The sequence below is a fragment of the Furipterus horrens genome, unplaced genomic scaffold (genome assembly GCF_987537825.1).
Source record: "Furipterus horrens unplaced genomic scaffold, mFurHor1.1.pri manual_scaffold_2, whole genome shotgun sequence".
In the NCBI taxonomy this organism is placed as follows: Eukaryota; Metazoa; Chordata; class Mammalia; order Chiroptera; family Furipteridae; genus Furipterus; species Furipterus horrens.
In genome coordinates this window covers 87,827,446-87,846,916 of record NW_028327172.1, presented here as the reverse complement: position 1 = coordinate 87,846,916, position 19,471 = coordinate 87,827,446, and the positions used below count along the sequence as shown (strand labels likewise).

The window sequence follows — 19,471 nt, the reverse complement described above, 5'->3', positions numbered from 1 at the left end:
TCAAACTCAAACAATCTATGATTCTAGCAGTGTGTGGGGCCCTTTCAGGACACCAGACTGCTTCCTAGAACTTGGTTGCAAATAATTGCAATTAGCAAGAAAATGCCAGGTCCACAGGGCTACCTTTTATCTTCCTTTTTAAAATGTGTTAGAGAGAGAGAGAGAGAGAGAGAGAGAGAGAGAGAGAGAGACCAAAAGGAGGAGGAGGCAATTCCTTCTCCAGCTGAAACACAGAGGGGTGGGGAGGGAAACATCTTTAAAGAGAATGCTTCACTGCAGGCAGGTACGAAGCCAGGCTGCTTAGTCTGGGGTATGAGGGGCTGGCTATGTTTTGATGCTGCCCCTGCATGGCAGTGCCACCCAAGACTGGAGTACCCCTTCTATAGTGCATTACCTGACTAGACAGGTCCTGTTACATCTCCCAGACTCCGCTCTGCTTGGTGAAGACTCCGGTGATGGGGCCTTGGCAAAGGCCACGGCCAGTTGAAGCCATAGGGCTCTTTGTTTGGTCTGAGTTTTGATTAGTTTGTTTAATAAAATGTTAGGCCAATTAAAGCCAGATCCAAGAACCCTCTGCAAGCACACACCCAGCTGCAGAGTCACAGGAAGGCAGGAGAGAACAGAACAGAGCCCATTGGGGACCGAGGGAGTGGAGGGAGCTTTCCCAAGCAGAAGGAAACCCCTGGGTAGACCAGATCACCTGCCAGCAGTTGTCCGTGGTGCAGAGGTCAGGAAAGGTAATTGTGTATAAACTTACCTGAGATGGTCCAATTTTAAGTTTGCCCAAAGGAAACTTATCAGAAAGAAGCAGCACTTCTCTTATATCCGGTGGCTGGGACTCCTGCTCTAGAGGGTCTCCTCTGCCCTCCTTGGCTCCCGTCCTTCCCACACGACAAGGAGTCTACAGCCAAAAATAATGGCTGCCAAGAGCCCACAACTCCCTTTCTACACCATTCTCTGGGTACCCAGAAAATTCCTGCCCAAATTCCCTGAGCCAGCTTCTAGGTCCTTCCAAGGCCTCTTCCCCTGTCTGGCTTCCCAAGAGTGGGCCCTGTCACCAGCATGCTCCTTAGATTTGAGGGGTGGCTTTGCAGAGCATACAGATGGAGCCTGGACATGTGGATCTGGATGTCTACACCTGTATTCATAAGGCCCTTTTCAGCACACAGATGAAACAGGCCTAGCAGCTGGGCTCGAGGTTTTCTGGTGTGTTACCTGGTGGTGAGTCCTGTCTACTCAGCAGACTGAAGTTCCTTGCAGGCTGGGCAGGTCTTCCTTTCCCTCTGTGAAAATTCTTGGCTCTGGCACCTGCTCAACACAGGCCTCTGCCCACTTTGACCTACCTTACTGGGGACTGACAGGCTGACTGACCCCCAGTTTGCAGGTTTGGTCCAATCACATATGGGGTTTTGGGCAACCCCCTTGGCACTCACCTCTGCCTTTATGAGTCTCCTGACTGGAAAAGGGGTGGGTGGGACAGACCATCTGCTGGAGCTTCACACACTGGGTAGAAGGGACAGGAAAACAGGGTGACAGGTGACAGAGTAGGCCTGGGGCTTGGGCTCTGGGTTACCCTGTATTGGGGCTGACGCTGGCCCTACCACAACTGTGGGATTTGGAGCAAGTTACTTGCTGTCTCTATTTGGGTGGTGGTTATTGATCAGCCTCACCTGCCCATCCTCAAGGGGCCTGAGAGAGCCCCACCCTGGCCTGTGCTAAGTTTGGGGGCTCCTCCACAGCCTGGGGCCTGGACCCCCATCCTTTAGCGAAGGAGAAAGGGAAGGGAAGAGGTAATGAGCCACTGCCATGATTTCTGTGAAAGTGGTTATCCAGCGCCTCCTTGGCCTTTTTCCTTTTCAGACTTCACAGAGTAGGGAACAGCGCTTACTCTTCTGCAGAGAGCCTGGACACACGCTGTCAGCAGGCCAGGCTCTGTCCTGCGTCCCCCACGGAACCCTCACCATGAGGCCTGCAGCCGTGGGCCCGTCCAGTCTCTCTCCGCCCCACGCAGGACCCAGGAAGGCAGGGAGGTCCTGACCAGGAAGATAGAAGCCCTGATTTCTTGTCCCAGTGTCCCCACTACATCCTGGGTAAACTGGAGCCAGTCACTCCCTCCCCCTGAGACTCAGTTTGCTCGTCTGTTCAGAGAAATCACAAGCCTTCTCTTCCTTTCATTTAGCCTCAGAGGCATTCATGGAGCTCAACAAGTAGGTCACCTCCTGCTGTGCCAACGGAGATTTGGCAGGAAATATGTTACAGACCCAGGACCCACCTTTCAGAAGCTAGGGCCCTAGGTGTTTCAGGGTTTTCTACAAAGAAAAGTCTGAACCAAAGAAATGTGGGCTATCCTACTGATCTCAGAAGGCCAACAGTAATCATGTAATCTCCATTCCCAATTCAAAAATGACTGTCCTGAGGGTCTCATCTGGGTCCTTATCTTCTTCTTAGAGACATTAAGCCCATCACCACCACTTTACCCTCACCCCTGCCATCAGTCCCTATGATCATGAGCATGGAAGAGCTTCCAGATGGATCTGGACTCTAAGGTGTCATTCAAGGCTTTCTTTGTATTCAGCTCCAGCACATCCAAGGAATAACAAAATTACTGTACACACATCATACATGCCAACCAAGGAAACACTGCCAGTGAACATTTCCAGTCACAAGGAATCAGGGTTATCACTGGGTACCTTAGTTTACTAGATAAGAAAATACAGGCAGGCAGCCATGGCCAGCATGGCTCAGTTGGTTGAGCATTGTCCACAAAGCCAAAGGTTTCCAGGTCAATTCCCGGTCAGGGCACATGCCTGGATTGTGGGCCTGGTCCCCAGTTGGGGGTGCATCTGAGAGGCAACTGATCAATATTTCTCTCATACATCACTGTTTCTCTCCCTCTCTTTCTCCCTACCTACCCCCCCTCACACACACACTAAAATAAATAAAATCTTTTAAAAAAAGAAAATATAGGCAGGCAAAGAGTTAAAGCAGTATATCCAGACCTTTCCCTAAATGAGGAGCTCAGAACTGCTCCCCCAATTATGATTGAAGCCCCTATAAATGGTAGGGGCAGAATAAATTATTGGATCAGTCAAGCAATATACATGTACTTCCTGAGTAACCTAGTATGTCCAGCAAGGTGTCAAGGTCTTAGAGAGAGAAGGACAAGATTAAGTCACTGTCCCTACCCTTGGACTTTTAGACTAGTTAAGAAGCTGGAACTAACCTTCAGGAAACAAGACAAGGTCTCATGCTAAAAGGTCTGGCACTACATGTGTAGTGTTGGGTTAGAGAAGAAAAAACCCAGTGTGGACAGATATGGTCAGACAGAGCTTTCTAGAGGAGTGGCACTTGGGTTGAGTCTTAAAGAATAGGAAGTGTTTGGATAGGCAAAGGGAAGAAAGGAGGGCATGCAGGTGAAAGAAAAAGCATGAGCAAAGGCACTGGGATAGGAAGCCTGTATGGGAGGCAAAGAGGAGAACATCTGATGGGATGGCATCAGCCAGGGATTAGGGGGTGTTGTTGGATGGAAATAGTGATACCACAGTCTGGATATACTAGGATCTTGAGCAAGGAATAAAGAGAAAGGGGGAATCTAAGAGTCTTTGTGAAGGCACAGTACCAGTCCAGATGATGGCTCAAACAAAAGGAGCGGGGAGAATCAAGGTCTCGGAGCTAAGAGATAATTATGATGGTGTCCGCCACAGAAATGGATATGTGGAGAGTGGAGAGATGGCATGTTTGCTTTGGCCATATCAAGGGAGGAGTGATGGGGGTGCCCGAAGGCAGTGGACACTGCCTGATGTGCTGGACCAGATGTCCTATGGCTCCCACTCACATTTCATTGTGTGACTGCAGGTATCCTGTCCTGAGCCAGAAATAATGAAACTGGTGGGCCAAATGTAGACTTCCTCAGAAGCCCAAGCCCCACACCATCCTTGCCCAATCCTCAGGATGCTCACCAGGATACCAGGCTTCCATCTGGGCCCCTCAGATCTACAGAGATGTGAGAGCTGTGGCCTGTCCTTCTGGGCACTCTGCTTAGAGCACCTCTGTCACCCACTGGAACCTTGTGTTAGTTTCCTATGGTGGCTTATATGAATAGAAATCCACTCTCACAGTTCTGGGAGGCCAGAAATCCAAAATGAAGGTCTCAGCAGAGCCATGCTCTCTAGGCAGGCCCTTATCCTTATCTCCTCTGGTGGCGGCCAGCAATCCTCAGCGTGCCTTGGATCTCTGCCTCCACCTCATGTGGCGCTTTCCCTGTGTCTCCTCACACCGCCTTCCCTTTTTGGGCATCTCTTCTCCTCCTCTTATAAGGACACCAGTCATACTGCTTCAAGGGCCCATCCTACTCTCCAGTAAGACATCTTTAATCACATCTGCAGAGACTCTATTTCCAAATAAGGTCACAGTCATGGGCACCAGTGGTTAGGACTTGACATATCTTCTGAGGAGATACAATTCAACCTACAATAATCCCCATGCCCAGTGATTTATTATCCATAGTGCCATGCTTCCCAGAATTCTGGAACCTGAAATGCTCTCCTGTCCAATGTCCTACAGCTGCCCTTGGCTGAATCCAACCAGCCTCCTAACCAAAAACTCCATCTTGGTCAAGAGTCAACAAACCCACCATCTCCTGTGCACTGAAGTCTAGGGCAGGAGTCAGTAAACTAGGCCTAGGGCTGTATCCGGAACCCAGCCTAGCCCATTCTTCAGCTGCTCTCTATCTCCAGAGATAGAGCTGAGTCTTTGCAGTGGAGACTGATGGCCTGCAAAGCCTAAGATATTCACCTGTCAGCCCTTGGCAGGAAAAGCTCTCCAATCCCAGTTCTAGCGCAATGATCCAGAAGTACCTTCCTAGTAATTAAAGGTAGCATGTCTCCTTTTGTTTCTGAAACAATTCTGATATTCAGGGTCATTTCAGAGATAAGTGTTCTCTCATCTATAAAACAGGAATAAAAATACTACCCACCTCCTAGGGTTGGGAATATAATGAGCTAATTCATATAAAGCACTAACCAGGGTGCCTCGTACATAATAAGCATTCAATAAATGTTAGGCATTTTAATTATTACTCTCATTTTCTACTGGGAAGAGTAGACCAGAGGCAGGGGGGAACCAGGTCCCCACCTCACTTGAAAAGACTCCCTGCCTCCTGCTCTTCTACTCATTGGCAAGCAGTCAATTGGAGAACTGACTGATCGCACTTCATAGTTGGAAGAAGCAAGGCCTGGTGCCTTTGAAGTTCTCCACTGGAACCACCATGCAGCAGAAACCGGCTGCAGTCCATGTCTCAAAGGTCCCATCAGGACCAGCCCCCCAATTTGCCTATCACACACACATACACACACTTACAGCCAGTTCTGCCCCCAAGTAGTAAACAGCGAGGGTCCCATGCGCCCCCAGCTCCCGGCACCTCCCCACCAGCTCTCAAAGCTGAGGCTGATTTCTTCAGCGCAATTTGAATTAATCTCATGCTTCAGTTGAAGCTTGGCTAATCAGGAGAGACAAGAAGCGAAGTGGGTACAATCAAATTAACGATGCCGTGGCCCTGGCTCTTTAAGATGGAAAACAAAGCAAACCCCAGAAGGCACCTCCACCCTAGCCCTTCCCCCAGGGGAAGCCTGCAACTGGTGCCAGGACTCAACCAAAGAGATTGTCCAACTCACCCCAGGCTGACACCCCTCATGCCAACAATGCCCCTTTGTGGCGGCTTATCTCACAGTGACAAACAGGCTACAGTTCTTGTCAGGATCTTGTTAACAAGGAGAAGACACACAGCCTTTGGGGAGGGGAAAGGGGGAGACTGGGGTGGGTTGGTGGTAAGGAGGGGCCCCTCACGTTGAATGGGCAACAAAGATGACCTTTTCTGAAACAAAAGGAGATAAAGGCCTCTGAGCTGGGAAGTCCTTCCCTGGTACAAAGTTAGTTTGCAGAGCTCTTGAGAGCCCTCAGGGCACCTGCCATTCCTGAGAAAGCCTGTTCCAGAGAAAAGGAAGAAGACTTCCAGAAAAGCATTTTAGCCACTCCAGAGAGAACATCCTTTTTAGTACAAAGTTCTGTGAGATTTCCAGAGAGATTTCAGTTATACTCTCACAAGGACTTCCTAGGAAAGTGAAGACCCTTCCTTGAGGATGGTGAAGAACACCAGAACTTTGCTGCCCTTCTTCCAACCTTATTGGCTTTGCGGTCATCACCACCAGAGGCAGAGGAAGGACCAGAGGGCATCCCCTAAAATGGAAGTGACAGAGGAGGGTCCTCCAATCCTGTGGTTCTTACCCTAGACCATGTGTGAGGATCGCCTGGGGTGGAGGTGTTCTTAAGGACTCTGATTAAATTGGAGCCTCTAGGGGTGGGGTCTGTGCAATAAGATTTCTTTAAAAGCTTCCCTTGTAATTCTTTTATTTATTTATTTATTTATTAGATTTTATTTATTTATTTTCAGAGAGAGGGGAAAGGAGAGAGAATGCGTGGGAGAGAAACAGCAATGTGTGGTTGCCTCTCACATGCCCCCAACTGGGGACCTGGCCTGCAACCCAGGCATGTGCCCTGACTGGGAATCGAACCAGGGACCTTTTGGTTCACAGGCTGGTGCTCAATCCACTAAGCCACACCAGCCAGGGCTGAAGAAATGTTTTTGGTTTTTTTTTGTTTTGTTTTGTTTTTTTATTGATTATGCTGTTATAGTTGTCTCAATTTCTTTCTCCCCTGCTCCCCACTCCCTCCAGTTGTCCCCCCGCTTAGTCCATGCCCGTTGGTTGTGCATATGGTTCTTCTCAACCTCTTCCTGTCTACTCCACTCCCTCTTACTATGCTTCTTAATTCCTGCATCATCTCCCTCCCTTTTCCCCCTTCTCCCTCCCCACTGACCTCCCCCCAATATGTTCCCCATACCTATAATTCTTTCTCCCCTCTCATTGCCTACTTAGTTTGCCTTTGTTTCCATTCCCTAGCTTCTGCTGTTGGTTGTTATGATACAGTTTTCATTTTAATGTTCATAGTTTTGATCCTCCTTCTTCTAAACCAGTCCCTTTAGCATATCATATAACAGTGGTTAGGATCTGATGAACTCCTTCAGTTTTGCTTTGTCCTGGAAGCACTTTCTCTGCCCTTCTATCCTGAATGCAGCTTCGCTGGATAGAGTAATCGTGGTTGTAGGTTTTTGATTTTCATTTCTTTGAATATTTCTTGCCTGTAAAGTCTTCTTTGAGAAATCCGCTGATAGTCTAATTGGGACCCCTTTGTACATAATTCTTCTCTTCTCTCTTGCTGCTTTTAAGATTCTCTCTTTATGTTTAACTTCTGACATTTTGATTATAATGTGTCTTGGTGTGGTCCTCCCTGGGTCCAGCCTATCCGGAACGCTCTGTGCTTCCTGGAACTGTAAGTTCATTTCCTTCCCCAAGTTAGGAAAGTTCTGCTTCATTATTTTTTCACATAATTTTTCAATTTCTAGTTCTTCTTCACCCTCTGACAATCCGATAATTTGAATGTTCGATTTCTTATAGCTGTCCCAGAGGTTTCTGAGCCTCATCATATTTCTTACTTTTTGTTCCTCTTTCTGCACTGGTTGACTGTTTGTTCCCTCCCTATGTTCCGATTTGTTAATTTGATCCATGGCTTTCCCTTCCTCACCACTTGTCTTATATGTATTTTTGTTCATTTCAGCAGGACTAGCCTTCATTCCTTCCCTGTCTTGATTCAGCCCCGCTGTTAGTTCTGTAAGCTGCCTTATGACTATAGCTCTGAACTGAGCCTCAGAAAGATTCGCTATTTGTTCATCAGTCAAGGCTTTTATTTGTTTCTTCGTTAGCTGTGTGATTGGTATTTCAATCATTAATTCTGCTATTCTGACTGTTTTGTTTATCTTTCCTTCTTGGGAGGGGCGCTGTCACACCTACGCTATTTTGGGCGGAGCCTCATGCGCTCGTCACAACCTGGCGACCTTTCTCACCACACTGTGGCGCTTTGTGTGGGGACAGGGGTCCAAGATGGATTCCTGTTGTTACTCTCCGCTGAGGAACAGGGCCTCCTCCCAATGGGGTCTGCCTTCCAGGGCGTTGGAATCCAGAGCCGATGGGTCTGGTCTGCAGCCGGGGCCGGCTCCCAGGCGCTTCTCTCGTTCCCCCAAATACGGGTGTCTGCTTACCGGGTCCCGCTGCTCGTTGCTGCAGCTGCCGCCTCCAGCACAGCTCGATCTTTCTCAGCCGCGCGTTCACCCCTCCTACCCGTCCGGACAAGCACCATGTGTTTATGACTTCATATGTTGGACTTCCATGTAGCTTTATTTTCAGGAACTCCTTATTATTTTTAGTTTTGCAGTAGTTGTAGAGGGAGACAGAGCATGTCAGTCTAGCCTCCATCTTGGCCAGAAGTCTTCCCTGGTAATTCTTTTGTGTAGCCAAGCCTGAGAACCTCCTCAACCTCCTCAACCTCCTCCTGCAGGCTACCACCCTACAGGAGCAGGATCGCGTCATCTCTTGGTCCCCAGGTCTCCAGAGCAATCTTCTTCCCCCAGAATTGGCTGCACTTCTCTTCAGAAAAGTTAGGCTCTTTGCACTCCCATTCCTTGGTGCCTGCTCTTCTCTCTACTGCCTTTTTCTGACCAGTGTCACATGGTGGGTAAAACCACAGACGCCCTGGATGAGTCCTGACTGCAACTTACTGGCTGTGTGACCTTGAGCAATTTACTGCTCTAAGCCTAAGCTTCCCCATTTGTAAAGTGGAAATAAGAAGAAGGTTGCTGTAAGGATAAAGTCCAGCACATAGTAAGTTCTCAATCAAGTAAACTGATTATTATATACTCAGGCCCAGGACTGGGTAAGGATGTGCCCCAGGCTTCCCTTTGGAATGTAATGTCTCACTTCTCTTTTGCACTTTATCAGGCTGCTCCCAAGAGCCAGTGGCATTCTCATCTTATTTCTTCCACATTCTCCTTCCCACACACACTGCTTTTCTCCTTTCGGTATTCCTCCCTGGGGTGGCTGGGGGACTTCTCAGAAACACCAGCTGAGCTCCAATCGCCAAGTGGAAGAGAAGGAGGGAGACAAAGACAGAGAAAATGTGACTCACCCCCCTCCCCCAACTCCTCCCTACTCCAGTTTCCAGCCTCCCTCTGCACTCCCTCCAGCACTCCAGAACGCACCCTTACAATGTCGTTCCCATGCAGCTTCTCACACCTGGGACAAAGCCCAAGGTGGCAGAAAAATCAAGAAGGCAGAAGAAGACTGGACCAAAATCAGAGGAAAGGGCACCTGTGAACTGTCAGGGTGCTTGGGGCTTTAGCTCCCTCCTGGCACTCACCAGCTGTGTGATTTTAGATAAACCCCTTAGCCTCTCTGAGCCTCATTTTGTATAGTGGGGCTATTAGCCCCCAGGGTACCTTAACAACAATGCAGCTTCTCACAGAGGATGTTTCAGGGCAATGAACACTACAAGGAGCAGCCCAGCCCATCCTCTGAGGCGGGACCCCAGAGAAGGAGGAAGCTGGAGGAGTGAGGGAGGGCCAAGCAGGAGCAGAGTCTATATCGACAGGGCAGGTTTGAAGGCCCTGGGGCTCCATCTCAAACCAGGGGGTTGTTCAGCAAGACTGGTTCCTGGGGTGAGTGAGGAAGCAGAGCTGTCTTGTGGTGTTTTAAAAAAATCTGTCAGCCTCTCACATCAAATTAAAATGTAAATAGCAGCTGTCCTGGGCAGGACCCCAGGGGTGACAACGGCTGACCCGCAAGTGGAACTGGTTACATCAGATTCTAACAACTGGCTTATTTCTGCAGTTGACTTGCTCTCCCTTTGGCTTGCTGTCTCAGGAGGGCCCTAGAGCAGGGGAGGGCTGACTCCACAGCAGCTCACACCTGCTCCTCTCCCTGGTGCCTGCCAAGAGGCCCCATCAGAACCAGGAGACAGAAATCTGGAATTTCTGCAGAGCTGTAAGGTAGTGGCCTGAGCATCCAAGGCCCTGCAAGGCCCCTCCCTGCCCTGGAGTGAGTCTAACTATGGACCAGGGCAGGCTGACCCAAGGCACTGTGGAAGGGGGCCTGCAAGAGGGGCACCCAGAACTTAGGAGCCTTCCTTCTTTCCATAATATGTGCTAAGTCCTGGATAGGAGTCTCACAGTCGGACAAGGAGACAAGGTCACTGCAGTATGACATGCGCCATGCCAGGGATGCTCAGTATCCAGAGGAGAGGCATCTGCACTGCCTCGGGCTGTCAGAGAAGGGCCGTGGAAGTCACCAGGAAGCCCCTAGGCCTCTACTAGAGCTCTCCCAATTTGGCTGTGCTGAGTGCTGGCCCCGTACCCAGCATTGGGGCTGTAAAGCTTTGAACACAACCAGCCAGCTCACATCAGGACCTCCCACCTATAGGGTTAGCTCACCCACATGGTGTCTTTTATACCTTTGGCCTAGCCACTCTCTATTCCCAAGTCCCCAGAGAATCTCCCTTGGCACCCCTCTTTGTACAAAGAAATTACATTTCCCTGGCTGTTAATGGAATTACACTGCAGGGAGGCAGAGAACTTGTGTCTCATTAAAGCCTCCTCTGTCCTATTGGAGCAAAGTGCTGCCTTTGTGGCTGCTATTAGTATTTGTCATACAGGACTCAGCCCTGTGCATCCAACCTCTCCCCTTCCCTGCTCTTCTGACTGTACCCCTAAAGCTGCAGTCCCTGCCACCACAGAGATACCACAGTTTTTTGTTGATGGTCAAATTCCATTTCCCAAGGCCAGATATTGTGTGCATGTGTGGCAGATAGACAGGTGGCGAGAGGTGGCTGACCCCGGCAAGCACAGTAGTAGTACAGACTTAGAGGGAAGAATTGTTTCTGGAAGCCTCCAACCCATCATTTGAAAAACTGGGGATAATAAGACTTCTCATGGGTATTGAGCCAAGAGGCAAAAGCATCCAGCTTGCATCCTGTTCTGTCATGGGCACGGACCCTGGAGCTTAGTCAAGAAATACATCAGGACCCAGGCTTGGAGCCTCAGAATAATAACAGTACCTACCTTACATGAGTTAATTTATGTAGAGTGCTAGAATATTGCTACCACACAGTACATGGGAAGTTCCCAATAAAAGGTAATCGCAACAGTCTGTGTGTGTGTGCACACGCTTCTGCAGATGGCTGCACATGTCTCTCGGGAATTCTTGGGGCCTGCCCTCAACCCATAAAGTGCTCTGGGGCACAGCCAGGTCTCAGTGCAGTGAGGGTTTAATCGTGTTTATTACTGCAGTTCAGTGGAGCAGGGAGACTTTGTGGTCCAGAGCAAGGGTGGGAGTTTGGGGGGGGTGGGAAGAGATTGGATACAGTGGGGCAGCCTCTTATGCTACCTCATTAAGGCCATTTGTACAGCAGCCAGGAAAGCTGAGACCCCCCCCTAGTTTGTGGGCACAGCAAGACACTGTGGCTCTTAGAGGCCAGGGCAGGGCCAGGGTTGGGGCACAGCAGGAGAGTTCTCTGTTCTGGTGTTGGCAGGAAGACTAGGGCAGGGAGAAGAGAGAAGGCAAGTTCTCTGCTTCTTGCCCAGGACAGGGAGCTAAAGTCCTCTGTATGCAAGGAAAAATGTATTCTGAATCATAGAATTGCCTCCCAAAACAGTGAGCTGGATTCATAGACAATCCCTCTCTCCAGAGACCCAGATACCCACAGGGGTCCAAAGACCAGGGCCTCTGACCCCTTTGTATGTTTTTTTTCCCTTTGAATTCTCTCAATATCCCTGGCTGTCCACCTGTAGTTAGGGCTCTCGCTGCTCCCACTGCAGCCCTTTCCCTGAACAGTGAAAACTGCCAGAAAATTCCTTCTTAAGCCAAATAGGAGGTCTTCCTTCCCACTCCCTGCAAGTTTCAGCCACTCCTCAAATAGCATGGTTTGAAGTCTGCCCATCTTCCTGGTCATGCTCCAGCTTGTTAGTGTTCTATCTCAAGAAGTGCCCAGAACAAGACAGAAGTTTTGTGAGTAATCTGGAGCTTATAGTTCTAAGTCCTGAAGAACTGGGAACTAGTTCTGGGGTAGTCGTACCTTCCACCACCAGTATCACAGCTTTGTGTGTTAAGTGCTGCCCTCTCCCGTCTGTCCACTTTTAAGATGCACTGCTATTTGTTAGTAATGACCATGGGCAAATTGCCTCTCTGTGTGGCCTCAGTTTCTTCATTCGTAAAAAGAAAGGTCTGTGTAGACTATCTATCCCAGTGCCAGTCAACGGAAACAAAGTGCGAGCTATATATGTAATTTAAAATCTAATTGCCACATTTTCAAAAAAGTAAAAAGAAACAGGTGAGTTTCATTGTAATAGTATATTTTATTTGACTCAATATATCCAAAAGATTAACATGTAATCAGTATAAAAATTATGAATGAGACATTTTATATCCCTTTTTTCCTCCCATATTTCTGAAGTCCAGTGTGTGTTCTGCCCTTAGAGCACACCTCAGTTTGGACTAGCCATGTTTCCTGTGCCCAATAACTACATGTGGCTAGTGGCTGCTATATTGAACATTATCTGGGCTCTGCAACTCTAGGGCTTCGTGATTCTGTGAAATAGCCTGGCAAATAACATCTTTAGGTCTGCATGTATTTATCTGATGCTTTTCTTGAAGCAGAAGAGGAACATGAGAGCCTGGGGTGAGAATCGTTTTCTTGATCAGCTGCTATGTGGCAGACACTTTAAATATATGGCCCCTGTTTGCCCCCTAACAACTCTCTGAGGTAGATAGCATATCTTCAGATATCACAGACAATGAGCCCGAGGCTTGGGGAAGTAATGTACACTGTGTTAAAGGCCGCAGAGCTGGTAGAGACATAAGTAGAAGTCAGGCCTGCATGGCCCCAAGCCTTCCAAGCTGGGTGAGGATCCACAGAAGCAGTTTCCTCTTCTTCATAGATGGGCTTCCCCGAACCTGCCCTGAGCTATAGGGCTATGAGGAGAGCACCGGGCTATGCTGCCTGGTGCTCACTGCCATAACAAGCAGCCAAGCTGGCTGGAGGGTAAAGGGAACCAACCCAGCACCCAGGGCTCTGAGGCCCGCCCAGGATTCTGGAGGCCCTGTTGTCTCTCGCTCCCCCATGCCAGCACTTGGAACAACCTGATTGGGAAGAAAAGCTCTCTGAGGAGAAACTGACATCTATGGATGTGCAGGTTGTGAACTGCTCCAAGGTACATAGCTTAAGGGGCAGATGGAGTCTAAAGCCCACTCTCTCCTTCACTGGCCAAGCTGTGTCTCCTAGCATCAGGTTTTCTGCCACCATAGGGGTGCCTTTATAGTTCACACACGACCCTGGGCAGGCTGATGCAGTCCTGCCTGGAGAGCGGGACAGGGCTTTGCTGTCAGCGCCTCACTCTGGTGCAGAGTGCCTCCCTTCTTCAGACTCATCTGTCTGAGGCTTGGCCCTGCTCCCACCCCCTTTCTCACACACACACACACACACACACACACACACACACCTTTTCACACACACACACACCCCTTTTCACACACACACACACACACGTGCGTGCACGCACGCACACACACACACACACACACCCTACATAAACATCCCTCAGCTCCCCTGTGGCTTCAGCCTGTAAGGAGTAGGATCCCTCTTCCCCAGGAAGACCTCAGGGTTGTGCCCACCCAAGGGTCCTGACCCCAGTTGGGGAACATTCACTGTGGGATGAGCAGAAACAGCCCACCTGCCTCCCCCACACCCCGGCATTTCAGTCCTCCGGGAAAAATGGAGGCATCTGCAATGCAAAGCCCAACTTGTTGATGTAAAATCTTATTCTATATTCTGCCCAGGTTTATACGGGGGAATTATGCAAATCTTTGATGGAAAAATATTCCTACACACATCCTTGAGAGTGTAAAACCTTAGTTAATAATTCATACTCAGATGTCTCTGACTTCAGGCTTTTTCTTCATTATAACTTGCACCTCGTTATTTGTCTTTCGCATTTTATTGTATATCCTGGTGTAATGCCGTGCATTATAAAATTTATCTGCTTCATTATTTGATGAGGTGGGGTTGGGGATTGTGCTGAGACTCTGGTGCAGGAGCTGGGGGCCCTTAATATCAAGTCCCACATGACAGGAGGCAGAAGAAAGGAAGTGGCTGGCTACACGATGTCACTTCAGGGACACCAGACACCACCCTCCACCACCCCCCACACCTGTTCCAAATGTCTCCTCACCCACTGACTAGCAGCTCAGGTCACACCACTACACATCCATAGCTTTCTTCCTTTCTCCAAAGGCTTATTTGTCCTTAGAAGTCAGATGACCCTGGAAAATTCACTGGGAAGAACGCTTTCTGATTAAGTCTTTAAAACTAGAGGTAAAGAAAGGGCCAGCCACTGAGGGAAGCAGGGACGCAGTGCACCTGAGGAAGACAGCTGTGAGGAGTGAGGAGGCAGGACACCCTCTTGCATGCTTGCCCAAGCAGAACAGTGACAGGGGGTGTGGTGAGCTGGGCCTCTGCTCTGCAGAACGGAATGTGAGGAGCGCCGCCCCCAGTGGGGTGTGGGGTGGGAAAGTGTCTGATTCCTGCTGTCAGTCACAGCCCCTCCCAGTCTGTGTCCTCCAGCAGGACTGATGCCTGGGGAACCTGTACTCTGAGAGGGAGGCTTCCCAGGAAGGTGGTGAGGAGAAGATAAGGACAAGGACAGGCCTCCAGATGCATCAGACCACTTACCTTCCCAGGACCTTGCCTAGTGCTGCCTCCGAGCCTTTGCTCCAGCAGATTCCACGCCCAGGTGGCCTCTGTTCTCCCAGTTTGAGTCCTGCCATGTCACCTGTTGTGCATTTGTGCTAGTGTAGTACTTACCATTCTTGACTAGAATTGCTCCTCTGTCATCTGTTCTCACCACTGCAGTGAAACTCCCTAAAGTCAGGTTTGTCCTGTTCACTGTTAGCTCCAGAACCCAGCACAAGGCCTGGCACCTCCTAAGAGCTCAATAAATGCTCATTAAATAGATGTGCAATGCCCAGATACCCTCAGGAAAAGTTAATTTCTCCTAAAATGTTCATGAAACACTCATCAGATTTTCCTCATTTTCATGTTGCTCATACAGGTGCCATCTCCCCCTCCCCCTTTCCCTTTTCCCCCAGGAGGCAAGGATCCATCTCATGTCATGTGTATCCCCAAGCCATAGATGCTCAATTCATGTTTGTTGAATTGGATGGAGGAGAGAGGGACAGGATTTCACCAACAGCTGAGACCCTCTTTCCCTGTGCACCAGCCCCTCCCCCTGCCAGCCATGGTGCTCAGTCCTAGAGGAGGCCGGGACCCAGCTGCCTCTTGTCATGGTGGTAGGAGGGCTCTCCTGATGGCCAGCCAGTGCTTTGGTTGTTTCATGATGAATTTCTCAGGATGGCAATGGGGTGGACTGCGGTGAGGGCCTATTAGTGCTGCTTAAGGAATCCTAAGCACCACAATGCTTCCCAGGACTTTCTGTTGCATTTGGCTAGGAAGAACAGGGGTTTCTTTCTCAGCTGCTTGGGAGGGTAAACCAGCTGACCACTGGGCAGAGAGCCTGAGCCACGGACACGAAACAGAGGCTCCGCTGCATTAGGGCAGGTGTTGTAACCTGGGGTCCACAGACCACCTCCAGGAGGTCTGTGGATCCGATTTAAGAGGCCCATGAACGGAGTGGGTGGGATCACATATTTGTCCATTAACTTCTAACTGAAATTTAGTATTTCCTTCCATTTTGAACATAAGTAACCAACCACAGCAGTAACAGCACCTGTGACTATCACTGATCAAAACCACAGATATTTTCACAGCAGTAGTTGCAGATATCTCAAAATATCATTATCATCACTAATACGAAATTGTGCTAACACTACCCGGTACCAAATCTTATTTGATAAAGAGTGATAAAAACATATATTGATGTGTAGTATACTATATCAAAGATTTGCTTCTGAAGGTTTCTAATATTTGTATAACCATATTTCAATATATCTGGTTTTCTCTGTAATGCTATGTATGGTATGCATTTTAAAACATTCTGAAAAGGGGTCCACAGAACATAAGAATTGCTAGTGAAAAGAGGCTGCCCCAGTAATGGGTGGTAAGAAAGAGAGAGGGGATAAGCAAATGGGGTTCCTATAGGCCCCCTCAACCTTCACTAGACCCTCTGCCTGGGACTGAGATGCTCCTCGGGGAGAAACAGTGGGGGCAGGGCTTCTGCACGGTCACATGCCCCTCCCCCAGCCTGGCTTCTCCCCTCCGCAGTCCCGGCCATGATCACCTCCCACCCCAACACCACCATCGCCATCAAGGGCCACGCGAAGGAGCTCAACTGCACTGCCCGGGGTGAGCGGCCCATCATTATCCGCTGGGAGAAGGGGGACACAGTCATCGACCCTGACCGGGTGATGCGGTATGCCATAGCCACCAAGGACAACGGCGACGAGGTTGTCTCCACGCTGAAGGTGAGCGCCCATGCCCCAGTCTCATGGGACCCCGACTTTCAGAAAGTGGGGATCCCAAGCTATTACATCTGTACCCAATGGAGGTAAACAGAAAGTCTTGTGAGCCCCTCCCCACACACCCCCAAATTATCTTTTCTTTCATAGCTACTCCCTAGCTATTCCCTTCTCCAGCCAGGAACCTCTGCCTTAGAACCTCACATTATTTCACTTCTGACGACCCCAAGCCATGAGAAGTGTGAACCCTCAGCCCTTCCCTCTTCCCTGGAACCCCTGGACTCCATTCTCCCTCCTGGACCCCCGGCCCCTCTCTGCATGGACTCTCCCACCCCTCCATCCTTGGAACAGTCTGGGGAGAGGAGCCCTGGACAACACCCCTGTGTGTTCCCTCCTGAAAAAAGATGGCCTTGCTGGTCACCACAGTGAGCCCTTTCCGGAGGCCAATTCTTAAGACTCTCCCTATTTCCTCCCTCTCTCCCTGTCCTCCCACCTCTGCTGGCCACCTCCCAGCTCAAGCCTGCTGACCGTGGGGACTCTGTGTTCTTCAGCTGCCATGCCATCAACTCATATGGGGAGGACCGGGGCTTGATCCAACTCACCGTGCAAGGTACTCTCACCTGCTCCACCCTCCCCAGCCCCTTCCCGGGACACAGGTGCCTGCTGCCAACTCCACCGCAAGAGCAGGGGCGTCGCTCCACACGGTGGTGGAGGATAAGAAATGGCCTGTGAGGAAAAGCCTCCCTACCCCCTCCTCCTGCCTAGAGTGGGCAACAAGAGCCCTCCCAGGGACGCCTCAGACAGCAAGGTTTGCGGAAGTGCAGGGGCCTGACGGACCTCGGGCAAGCGGCAGTCAAGCTGGGAAAGGCTGGGGATTCCGTGTGGGGGACACAAAGACCATCAGCTCTGAGGAGTCCCTCCAAAATGGCCTGCCCTATCCCAGACAAAGGAAGGGAGGAGAACAAAGCAGAAGACAAGTGGGGCTCCCCTGTGTCTCAACCCTGCCTCCAGGCCTACCCCAGTGTCACCTTCCCCAAACACCAGGGTTCTAGGGCCCCTGGGTAGGCTAGAGGTGACACCGACCCCAGGGGTGCAGCAAAATGCTGGTCATTCCTGATGCAGACAGGAGGGCAAGCTTCCTCCTGCCATCCTCACTTCTGCCCCTCCCCCACCGCACCCCAGAGCCCCCCGACCCCCCAGAGCTGGAGATCCGGGAGGTGAAAGCCCGGAGCATGAACCTGCGCTGGACCCAGCGATTCGACGGAAACAGCATCATCACGGGCTTCGACATTGAATACAAGAACAAGTCAGGTACACTGAGTGCCGGGCCCGCCACAGCCCTGCGCCGCCTGCCCTGCCTGGGCCTGCCTGCTGGGGCAGTGCCGGGGGCCCCGAGCCACCACCTGAGGCAGACACACCACAGCCACCAGTGCGCAAGCCCCTGCGGCTTCCGAAAGGAGGGAGGCTGGTTGGACTAGGAATCCGGGGAGCTGACAGAGGGACCCCCAGTTGATGGGGAGGGGGTTTTAGATCCTCCTTAGTGCTTCCCCTGAGCCAAGGCCCACAAAGTGGTCTGATTTAAAGCAATTCAAAGGTCCCAAGTCTGAAAATGTGGGCTAGGTCTGTAGGCTCAGAGACATCACAGGTTTGACTGGGTCACCTGGGCACCCCTGTTCTGGGATGACAAGATGACTAGGGATTAGAGAGCTGTTCCTTGCCGAGGATGGGTTGGGTTGTTGGAAAGTGAGAGTCCCTCGAAGGTTAGATCTAACTTCCTCTCCTCGCAACCCCCTCCAGGCCCCTCTCATAGGACCCAAGCTAGCTCCTGTGAGGCTGCCTACTGCTGTCAAACCCTCTGGGGCAGAGTGAATGATGGGCCCCTGGTCTCTGAGCAAATAGGATGGGGGACGTGGTCAAGTAGAGGGGCCTCAGAGGGGCGAGAGGCCTGGAAAGTGAGCCGAGTCAAAAATGCTTGTGTCGTATGACTTTCTGGATAGTCTGTGACAAACGGGCAATGGAGCTGGCTGACCCTGAGAGGGCGGGCACCCATGCAGCTCCAAGGCAGGAGCAAGACAAAAACATATTTCTCGTTTTGGACCCTCTTGTGCCTCTTGAATTTGCTACCATAAGCCTATCTAAGCTTTTAAAAATCATTTTAAAATAAAACACAACTAAGTCCAGAGGACTCAAGCCTCCCCACCCTCCTTTCCCCGCCAACTCATCTTTTGGGTCTTAGACTAGGTCCAAGGTTTTGTTTCCTCCTCGAAGCTTTTCAGACTTTTCCTGTCTTCCTTAGCACAGAGCATGGCTGGCTGGATGTCCTCTCCCCAAGATTGTCCAAGTCCTAGTCCCTGCTGTTTCCCCAGCACCTAGCACAGCACCTGCCACATACTAGATGCTTCACAAATGGTTGTTGAGTGAGTGGAAGTGAGACACAGTAAAGCAAATCTCTGAGTTGTCTCTTCACTTCTGGACAAGCAGGCAACTCTGTCCAGGGTACTGGGTCAGTCATCTTTGATACAGGTTTCTACAAGGCAAAGCCCTGCCCTCAGAAGTTTATGGTCTAATTGGAGAGAAAAGTCAGGTTGCAGTCAACTACCCAGGAGTTCACCCTGTGTGCAGGAGGAGGGCTGCAGAGACTAGTGGCAAAAGGGGTGCTGTCCCTGACGGGGATTGTCAGAGCCTGCATGACGCTGGGTCTTGCGGATTGAGAGATAATGGGCCTGCATTCAGGAGAGGGGGATGACCAGAGCCTGAGCCGGCACAGCACAGTCCAGGGCGTGGCCTGTCTAGCAGAGGGTTCACAGACCCACTTTCTGAGCTCTAAGACTAGAAAGTGCTCTGGGGCCAGGCTGGGAGGAGGCCTCTGGGCTGAGCCTTTACTTGGCCAGGGAAGGTCACTGAGAGCCACTGACAGTGGCTGAACCCCCAGAGCCAGACGAGAGGAGCCTGGCACCATAGAAAGATTCATCTGGCACCTGTGGACGGAAGCTAGGGTATGTAGAAGGTGAGCACGAGGCTGCCGCAGCCCTGTGGCCAGGGCAAGGGGATGAACTGCAGGA

At 50.5% G+C, this 19,471-nt stretch overlaps 1 protein-coding gene across 1 annotated transcript in view; it reads left to right on the top strand.

Moving 5' to 3' along the window:
* DSCAML1 (DS cell adhesion molecule like 1) overlaps positions 1-19,471 on the top strand; it is a 96,703-nt gene that overhangs the window by 29,361 nt on the left and 47,871 nt on the right. Inside the window, exons 9-11 of the mRNA XM_090267348.1 lie at positions 16,216-16,415; positions 16,923-17,019; positions 17,592-17,720. Of these exons, the coding sequence (XP_090123474.1) occupies positions 16,216-16,415; positions 16,923-17,019; positions 17,592-17,720 (426 nt within the window). The remainder of the gene's footprint in view (positions 1-16,215; positions 16,416-16,922; positions 17,020-17,591; positions 17,721-19,471) is intronic.